General features: G+C 42.9%; 1 protein-coding gene across 1 annotated transcript in view; it reads right to left on the bottom strand.

Moving 5' to 3' along the window:
• PRKCZ (protein kinase C zeta) overlaps window positions 1-2842 on the bottom strand; it is a 39861-nt gene extending 37019 nt beyond the window's left edge. Inside the window, exons 1-2 of the mRNA XM_059866442.1 lie at window positions 2701-2842; window positions 1750-1938 (exon numbers count right to left, since the gene is read on the bottom strand). Of these exons, the coding sequence (XP_059722425.1) occupies window positions 1750-1820 (71 nt within the window). The 5' untranslated portion in view covers window positions 1821-1938; window positions 2701-2842. The remainder of the gene's footprint in view (window positions 1-1749; window positions 1939-2700) is intronic.
• Window positions 2843-10121: the final 7279 nt, after the last annotated feature.

Below are 10121 nucleotides of genomic sequence, written 5' to 3' on the forward strand. Positions count from 1 at the left end.
AATGATCAGTAAGTTCTGTATGAGCAGTTACAGCAAGAGAAATAATTCCAGTGACAGATCAAACATGTCATCTCTCAGAGCCAAGATAACACACAGCAAAGCAGACTGCATCACTGCTCTGTTCCAGTGATTTCAAGTAACCAGGTATAAACCAGAGACAAGTTGTGTAATTCTTGGTTCATTATTGCAGTTAGTTTTAATTTTGTAATCTACTCTGGCAGTGATTTCTACTGTGCTATGTGAGGAACTCTGTCACACCCAGAAACAGGAATACCTGAGATACTCAGCCTCCAGAGATACACTCAACACTCACATGTTTTAAACTTCCTCATGCTCACATTTCTAACAGGCATTTCAACATGGCATCTGTACTACTATTTTCATTTCAGCAGTTAGGCCCTAGTTCTGAAGTTGCCCAGCATCAATGATTTCCTGCAGTCTGGCAAATTTGTTCAAAAGCTGAGTGCAGTACTGCAGTGGAGATACTGAGATGATCACTTATAGAGGCTGTAATGCCAAAAAGAGTCGGTTTTACCTCACACAATTTGAACAGCAGAACAAAAACAAAATCCATAGAGCTTGGAATTCTTGTTTGTAAACTGACTTCTGTAGACTTCACAGCTCATGCAAAAGACTGAATGTAGTGTTGCAGGAAAAACTACAGCACTTTATTGTAAAACATGGTAATAATAATTACTTGACTTCTAACATTGACACAATTATTTTCACCTCCCCCAGCTGTGCACAGACAAGTTCCACAGACACACTGCTTTCACTTTATACCAACACTACCTGCCAGAAGCCTCCCCAAATTATTTACACCCAGTTCTACTGGTGCTTGTAGTGCCTTCCTCACAGAGCTGAGGCAGCTCTCCCACTGCATTACCACATTAACACAACTGCTCTAGAACTCTAAACTCAGCACCTCAAACTACATGGCATTGCTAAGTAGGTAAGTTTAAAACAAAAGCATTTTGTTTTCAATAAAATTTGTGAATTGACTTTCATAACTACATCACATTTAATTCAAACCAGCATTTTTCTACACCATAATGTAAGAACATGCACAGTGGTAGCTACATTTACTTATTTAGCAGTAAAACATCAGAAATGATCACTCAAGTCAGCTATTAAATGCCAACGAGTTCAGTCTAAATACTTCCAATCAACTTCAGGATCTACTTGGGCCAAACATTTAACTCCTCAAATGCCTTAAACTCAGGCCTTGAAGGAAGACAGGAGAGACTAAAGCAACATTATTTCCCAAGGTCCTCAGAGTGGCAGCAAGCCAATTAGATTAAACATACCTGAAAATGCAAATTTCATGTTGCTGCAATAAAACCTTCCTGTTTCTACTGTCAACTGAGTGAAGTCATGAGGGACCGTGACACTCTGATTATAGACAGGATAAAATGTAATAACTGCATCTGGGGGCAGGAGATGGATCCAACCTGGCTGTGACCATGGAAATCAATAATCCATCAACCCACAATAACTGTGGGTTTGTCAGTTATGCACATTTTCTCCCCTTCTAAGAGAAGAATAAATTAACTTTTCTTCTTGATCAGCATGCTGCAGGAGTCTGACTGGTATTTTAATAGCTCAGAAGTTTACCTGCCTGATCTGACATTAATTACAAATCCACCAAAGCCCTGGTTACTTTATCACTAGGTCAGACCACGAACTCCTGCTCAATACACTTCAAAAATAGACAGGTCACAACACAGAGGAAAGGACACACTGACTTACCCACTGTAGTGTGTTTTTACTCTGATGAAGTCTTTGTTCAGATCAATTTTTGAGCCCATTCTGCTAGGCATGGTCTGTATTTAGCAGCTATATCAAATTCTAAGTGTGCAGAAATAAGTTGATTCGAGACAGATTCTGAAGAGCTTCACATGTGAAATGTGTTTCTGCTCCAGATGATTCTCAATCCAGCTGCACAGATAAAAAACCAGAACATTGATGAATAGACACACACTGCTAAACAAATGAGTCGTGTCAAATTTTAGAAACACAAATAGCTTTACATAGAACAGCAAAAAAAATCAAAAGGAAAATGTGTAAGACCATTGACCTGCATAGAAATTAAATAAGATTGGTTAAAAATACCCTGTACGATTTAGCTTTACAGAAATATCCCAAGTATTTGAGGATGCTTTCTTAAAAATCATCCAACAGCTCCCTCCTGGCTGAAATACTCCACAGAAGTTTTTACTTATTCATTAACTCAGCATTTTACTCTTTTCTCCCAAAGAATCAAGTAACTAAAAATAGGTTTTTTCTGTAAATAAAACATTGTAGTCAATTACTATCAGCTACAAATTTACCCAAGAGAAGCAGCAGAGGAACTCCGAGGGGCAATTTAGCATACCTTTATGATTGGAGCCTGACAAACATCCTGTTTATTCCAAACTACCACCTCACACACGAATGTGTGTATCCAGACACGCCCCTAACCCCGCTGTCCGGACAAGCCGGGCCACAGGTACCGGGGCAGCGGAGACTCCCGAACCCTCCAGCCGACCCTCCCGGGGGCTCAGGGGCTCAGGGGAACACGCGGCCCCTCCCGCCCACCCGGGTCCTCCCTCAGCCCCGGCCTGCGAGGAGCGGCCGGGACGCGGCACCGTCGCTCGGGACGAGCTGGCGCCGCAGTTCCCCGGACGGAGCGGTCTCCACCGGGACCGTCCCAGCTCCTACCTGCTCCGACCGCAGCGGTCCCACCCCACACAGAGGGGCCCCGCGGCGCGCAGGGGCCGCTCCCCGAGCCCTGCCCGGCTACACCTCCGCGGCCTCAAGTTGCTCAAAGTCCCGCAAGGAAGTTTCGAAGCGGACTTTGCCTCCCTGCTGGCGGTGCCTCGGCGGGGAGCGGCGGCGGCGGCGGCGGCCGGCGGAGGAGCAGCGCTGTCCCCTCAGGTGCCCCCTCAAGTCCCGCCCCAGGTGGCCCCCGCGCCCCTCAGCCGCCGTCCAGGCTCAGCGCCCCGCGCCCGCGGCAACATGGCGGTCTGAGGGCGGGAGCCGCAGCCAATGGAGAGCCAATCCCGGCCCGGGTCCCGCCTCCCCGCCGCCAATGGCAGAGCGGGAACCGTTACCTGGGGAGCCGGAGCGTCCCGGCCAACCAGAGCGGGCGGGGGGGCGGCGGGGAACACCTGCAGCCAATGGGAGCGCGGCGCTGCAGGGAGCGGCGGCTGAGGGAGTGGGGTGGGGGGGACAGGTGTGAGGGGACAGTTCTGAGGGGACAGGTGTGAGGGGACAGTGCTGAGGGGACAGTGCTGAGGGGACAGTTCTGAGGGGACAGGTGTGAGGGGACTGCGCTGAGGGGACTGTACTGAGGGGACAGCGCTGAGGGGACAGCGCTGAGGGGACAGTGCTGAGGGGACAGTTCTGAGGGGACAGGTGTGAGGGGACTGCGCTGAGGGGACTGTACTGAGGGGACAGTGCTGAGGGGACAGCGCTTAGGGGACAGGTGTGAGGGGACAGCGCTGAGGGGACAGTGCTGAGGGGACTGTGCTAAGCGGACAGGTGTGAGGGGACAATGCTGAGGAGACAGGTGTCAGGGGACTGGTATGAGGGAACGGGATGTGTGAGGGGACAGTGTTGAGGGGCTAGGGGACATGTACGGGAGACCAGATGTGAGGGGACTGGTGTGAGGGAGAGAGGACAATGCTGAGGGGACAAGGGACAGGTGTGAGGTATGAGGGGACGGGGGACGGGTGTGAGGTGTGAGGGGACAGGTGTGACAGGATACTGATGTAAGGGGAGTGGTGTGAGGGGACTGGGGACTGAGGAGATGTCCTGAGGGGACATGGATGGGACTGATGTGAGGGGACAGAGTTGGAGGGGACATGTTCTGAGGGGAGAGGTGCTGAGGGGATAAAGGCCAGGTGCTGAAGGGACAGGTGTGATGGGACAGGCCCTGCCTGCCTCCCCCGGAGCTGCCAGAGCTGCTTCCCAGGAAATCTCAGCAGGAAGCCCCAGCAGTGATGTCCGGTGAGTGTCAATCCAGCATCCAGCCCAGGGAGGGGCCACTCAAAGTGGCTAAAGCAGGAAAATCACAGCTGAGATAATAAAGAGGGAATAATATTAGACTGGCCAGACAAGAGAAAAAAACAATATATTAGTGGTGGAGCAAACAGAGTTCCACAAGAGGCAGTCTGGGACATGTTTAATGCTTTGTAAAGTTGGGTTTGGATGTTTTTCCCTAACGATGCTTTGATATTTTGCTTCCAAACTGTGAATGAATCAGGATCTCCTGTGTTTTCCTCACAGAAAGCTGGGATGGTGAACTCGGAGAGTCCTCTAGTGGAAATGCTGCTCATCCTGCCCAAACAGCTGGTTTCCTTGTTTACTTTAAAACTTTTCTAAGCAAATCAGCTATCCAAGCAAAAGAATTGCTTTGGGGCTTTTCTTGATACCCACCATTGGGAAACATGACCCAGCACATTTGAAAAATAAAACAAAACAGGGAGACAAAACTATTAGGATTTTTTTTTTTTTTTGAGCTACCTAGAGTTGAGTGGTCGTGATTTGTATTTTGAAATGGAAAAAAAATAATTGGTCTTTAGTTTTCTGCTATTCCATGTGTACACCTACCTCAAGTTTTTTCAGGCACATTTAGAACTTTCTCAGCGCCTTTGTGGGGCTTTTGGGGTTTGTGAGTTGGACAGTTGGCAGCAGTGTAGCCCTGAGGCTTCTTTTGGTGTTTCTACAATCTTCCAAAATACAAATAAATAATAATTTGCACTAGTTTAATTAGCAGTAAAATGGGAAAATGTATTCTTATCAGTTGAGATGTTTTCTCTGACACCAAGGAAATGCATCCCGTGGCTTCATTTATCAGTCTTTAATAGAATTATTTGTGTGACCACTGCTAATTTTATCTTATTGGGAACTCTCAATTTGGTTTCAAAGTGGGTCCTTAAATCTTCATATGTTCCAAATTTCTCTGCTTAAAATGGAGAACATTATGTAAGGTAGATCTACAAACATAATTCTTTCAGGTCAAGGTAGTCTTTGATCTCCATGTCAATTAAATGCTTCAGCTCCTTGAGCTGTTGGATTGGGAGATAAAAGGTTCTTCAGAACTGTGATCTGAAGTTTTGTGTGGTTTATTGCTGTTTTTTCTTCTAGCACAACTTACCAAGGAGAAAAGCTCAGGTATATTTTCAGTGCTTGATGAAAAAAAAATCTCAACCATAATATTTTTACATCTTGCAGAGAAATTTTGTAGTTGTTCACTTACTGTCCACGCTGTTGCTTTCGAACTCTTGTTTTGGTTGGTTTGCATTTCTTATATGACAAGACTGTTTAAACAGTTGAATTTCTCAATAGATGCTTCCCACTTCTGGGCAGGTGGCAGATTTGGAGAGGACCTTGGCTTTGCTCTGTGCATTAGCTGACAAGGTTGTAACTGGTTTGAAACACAAGTTGTAAATCCTCAGTATTTTCCTTTTTTTCCCCCTTTATTTTTCCTGATGGCAGGCACTTTTGTCATCTACCAAGCAATCCTCAGCTTAAAAGTTGCAATATTTCTGTCACCTACATTTAGATTTGAAGAGCTGATGGGCTCCTACAGGTCATTATTTTAGTTTAGTTTAGTTTAGTTTAGTTTAGTTTAGTTTAGTTTAGTTTTATCCCAGGTGTAAATGAGATCTCTAAAATTATAGTTCTTTTAAAAACCACCATTAGAATATTTTCATGTCAGATCTTTTAAGAGCAGTGATCTGAAGCAATCTGTTTGAGAAAGAGAAAAGTAAAAAGGGTTTTGGTTTTTTTCCAAATGTTTCATTGCTGAAATTCTACATTCAACCTCAGCATCCAATCATGCCACAGATTATCTGTATCAGCGAAAATGTGATTTATTCAAGAATCTAATGATGGCAGTCCAGCTGCTGCAGCCTGGGAGTCTGATGTGAATTGGTTTTTGACTCAAAGTTTTGAGTTCTCCGAATACTCTCCATTATTTCCCGGCACTGATGTAAATTCCTTTCGGGATGCACATCCGCACGTTTCCAGCAGATGGCAAGAGATTCTCAGGCAACTCGCTGGGAATCACGGGTGTGCAGACGATGCCTACGAGTCGTACGTCTTTATTTAGTGCTTCAGGGTGTTGAGAACTGATTTAAAAATCAGTTTAAAGGGGGAAAAAAAAATCTTTGGGTTAAAGATTTCATTAATCTAAAGTACAGCTTGAGCCATCAGACGCGAGGTACTTGTCTGTTTCTGACAAGGCTGACCAGAAAACTCCTCCCTCCCAAACTCTCCAATGAAATCATAATGGCAGCTACTTTTCCCAGACAATTGTTGCAAAAAAAGGACAGTCGGTACTAATTTCACCTCGACAGAAGTCAGGTATCCTGTTAGGACTTGAATCCAGGACTCAAAATCTTCAGCTATATTAAGACCTTTCGAGTTCCCAAGGTTTTAAAGATTTAGTAGGGATTAGAATGGTGCTTTCACACTGTGAACTAAACAACAAAGAAATTGAGAGAGACAGCTCATATCTCGAAGTGCATGTGAAGTGTGAGTAACCAGTTCTGTATCACTTTAGAATAAAAATGCCTCCCCATGGAATGTCTCTTTAGCAGATCAAACCAGCAGCATGTGCAGGCTGCTCTCCAGCCTACTTACTCTCTTCTTTGCCAAGGAAGAGACTAGATATTGTTTCCATTGAAATAACTGGCAGTGAAATCCTTGGGTGCAGTGGGAATGAATTTGGGCCAGATGCCACAAAGTTTGGATAAAAATAATAAGGCAAAGCATTAATATATTTGAACATAAACTGGAGTAAAGCAGATATTCTACATAATATCAGAAATCACCATGGCAATTCTTTGTAGATTTTCTTGCTGGCTTGAATATTAGTGTTTTTCTAGCCTGTGTTAAAATAGACAAAATGAATAATGTTTCAAGCCTATTTTAAGCCAACACCTCCCTTACTTGTCTGTCTTATATAAGATAGAAGCAACCAGAAGCTGACTCTCTTGTTGACACCTCATTAGCCAGGAGGAGAAAGAATTCTATGAGTAGCCCAAACTACACATCTTTAAAAGCAACTAAACCCAAACCTTTGTGCTTCTGTATTTACCTTTTCAGGATATTTAAACAACCTGTTTGATTTTACAATCCTATGTGCACTGCAATTGATAAAGAAAATGTAGAACCTCCTGTCCTTTATATATATCCACATACAAGCTTGTAGATGCAGAAGTTTCACCCACAAAGATGAGGGTAGGATAATCTTAAATATATCCATCAAAACTGTAGTTAAAGATGTACAGAAATAGTTATTTTGTATTTGTTTAAAGCTGGAAGGAATGCAGCAATAAAGGAAGAACAGCCTGGATGGAGCATTCTACCAGATGTTTTAAAGATTACTCTGTATTTCATCACTCAGTCTTTATTTAATCTTAAGGCTGTAGTAATTGTCATACTGGAATAGCTCAATGGCCTATATATTGTTTTGCTGCTTCCAGCTCTGCCTGTTCCAATTGGCCAAAGCTGGCCAATTATTTATTACTGTGGTAAGAAAAATGTTCTCCCTACTCCACTTGGTAACCCCATGAGTGAAAATGGAGTTTGTGATATTTGTGCTGCTCTTATTGAGATTATTTACCCAATGAACAACTAATGCAACCTGGATTTGATAGTAACTTATGTTACCCAGCAACTATGCTAGAGATGCTTGGGCCAAAATTAGGAAGAAGAGTTTCTTTAAGAGTGTGGAGAATTTGAGGCATGACTTAAACTACCTTTTTCTCTCTATTGCACATATGGGGTTAGTAGTGTGCAGTGTAAGAGAGTGAAACAGGGAGGAAAGAGTGTGTTTGTGTGGGAGTGTGTTTGTGTGGGAGAGTGTTTGTGTGGGAGTGTGTTTGTGTGGGAGTGTGTTTGTGTGGGAGTGTGTTTGTGTGGGAGTGTGTTTGTGTGGGAGTGTGCTGCTTAATTATCACAGGGTTGAGATTCTTGCCTTTTATGTAATAATCATTGGAAGGTACAAAGGTTTGGCAATTGAGACTTTCAGTCTCCCTGGTTTTTATACCTGGGCAAGAAGATTATATTAGTTTTACCTAGTATGTTCTTTTGCCAAAGAGAAAGAAAATTTTCTCTTCTTTTCCCCTTTCCAAAAGAAAAAAAAAAAGGGAAAGAGAACTGAGGATCAAGTGAAACAGAAGTGTTGCAAGAGTTAAAGAAAGGATAAGTTTCCAGAGGGTTCCAGTGTCTCAGAAATGCAGAATATTTGGATTTACTTTTTTGGACCAATCTTTTCATGGAACAGTGAACTCCCAATAACATCTGATTAGTTCTGTTCCTGCTATATTTTCTGACAGTCTGGGCTTGACTGTCTTCTCAGATTTGTTTTTACTGTGCAGGACTTAGTAAAAGGAATAGCTGTGGCACAAAGCTGCTATGAGGAGAGAGCAGATCCCTGATGCATTATGTAATGAGGGGCTTAGATCTTCAAATTAATTCTATTTAAGATACAGTGCCTTTCTCATCTATCTACCAAATCCATCCAAAACCACATCTTCATTGCCAAATTTTATTTAGTTTTCATTAGGAAGAATCAGCTCTTTATGTTTGTAACAGATATTGCACACAATGGTATTTTAATATCAAACAGGCTTTCAACCATGGCAAGTGGTTTAAGCTGTTGTAATAAACCAGGCAGGAGGGAGTTGCTTCAGATTTTTTTCTTAAACAAAAATATTCTCAGAAACTTTCAATAAGCTTTTTGTTATCTGTTCTGCTTCAGAGACAAACAGGCAGGGTGCTGTTTTCCTCCTAACGAGAAGTGCTTTTCCAGGGTAATGGCTGGGAGTATTTAAAATCAGAGCAATCGTATTGAGTGTTTTGTTGTCCCAACAGCAGAAGCCTCATTGAGCTAAATTGGTTTCGCTACATTATCTATTGGATTAGCAAACCAGATCAAAACTGATGTGAGAGCTTTTACTTGAACTGGGATAAATGCTTTCCTTGTTACCCAGAAACAGGACAGACATTTCTGGTTTTTAACCTCTTCATAGGGCTGTCACTATTAATGCCAGCATTACCTTCAAACAAATGCAGTATCTCGCTCTTCTTCTCTTTCCTCTTGTGCTTTCTGATTCTTTCCAACCCCATGAGGCAGCAATAGCTATTTTTTCACATCAGTACAGCATTGTGCATAAGTGCCCCCCAGAAAGCTCTCATCAACACACAATGGGGCTTCCTCTTCTGCTATCAAGGCCAAAGGAGAGTTTTGCAAACCCTTGGGCACTGAAAAGGCAGGATGTCATTATGGGCTGAAATCTCCAGGGTCATTCTGATTTTCCTTCTAATGCATTTTAGCTTCCAGTTCAATAGTTGGAATGCCTATTTTGTCCGTTTATAGAAGCTCCAATTTCTGTATATCTACATTTTATTAACACTTCACATTTAGAATGATTACATTAACACATATCCCACTCTTTTTCTCACAGACACGCCAGTCCATAGAGCAGTACTATAAATTGCTGAAAGGAACACAAATGCTTTCAGGTGCAGCACAGAAAAAGTGCCTTCTCATCTGTCACATACTTTTTTTTATGGCACTAGTACAACCCATCCAAAGTCAGCATTCAACTGACATCAGATCTGGTTTATTTCACTTTATGAAGGGCATCATGAAATTAGAGTTGAATAGAGAATTGTCTTTAGATGTTAATAGGTCTAAAGCAGTAATGTCTGAGGATTTTTAAATACGATAATTTTAAATGCAAAAAAAAAAAAAATTAAGCACATACAAAAGTATAGAAGATTCAAATTTATGCAAAACTCCAATCAATTCACCATACTCCTCTACTGAAATGTCTCCTCAAAAGTTTGAATGGCATCTGAATTTTCAGTTTCTGGCTCTGGAAACCAATGTAAGAAAATCTCCCTCTTGTTGATGGAGGTGTTTTGTCTTGTGCTACTCATGCAAGTGCAACAACAGCAGCTGCAACTCCTGTTCTCCCCTCAGATCCCCTTGTTTCTGAGATGGACACGTTGCCATATGCGTGCTCACAGGGCACTTCTCCAACTCCCTGCAACCTTCTGAGGTATTTTTTGCCTTTTATTTATGCTTCTGTCTACATCACTGAAGGTAGTCTGACATTCTG

The sequence above is a fragment of the Haemorhous mexicanus genome, chromosome 23 (genome assembly GCF_027477595.1).
Source record: "Haemorhous mexicanus isolate bHaeMex1 chromosome 23, bHaeMex1.pri, whole genome shotgun sequence".
Lineage (NCBI taxonomy): Eukaryota > Metazoa > Chordata > Aves > Passeriformes > Fringillidae > Haemorhous > Haemorhous mexicanus.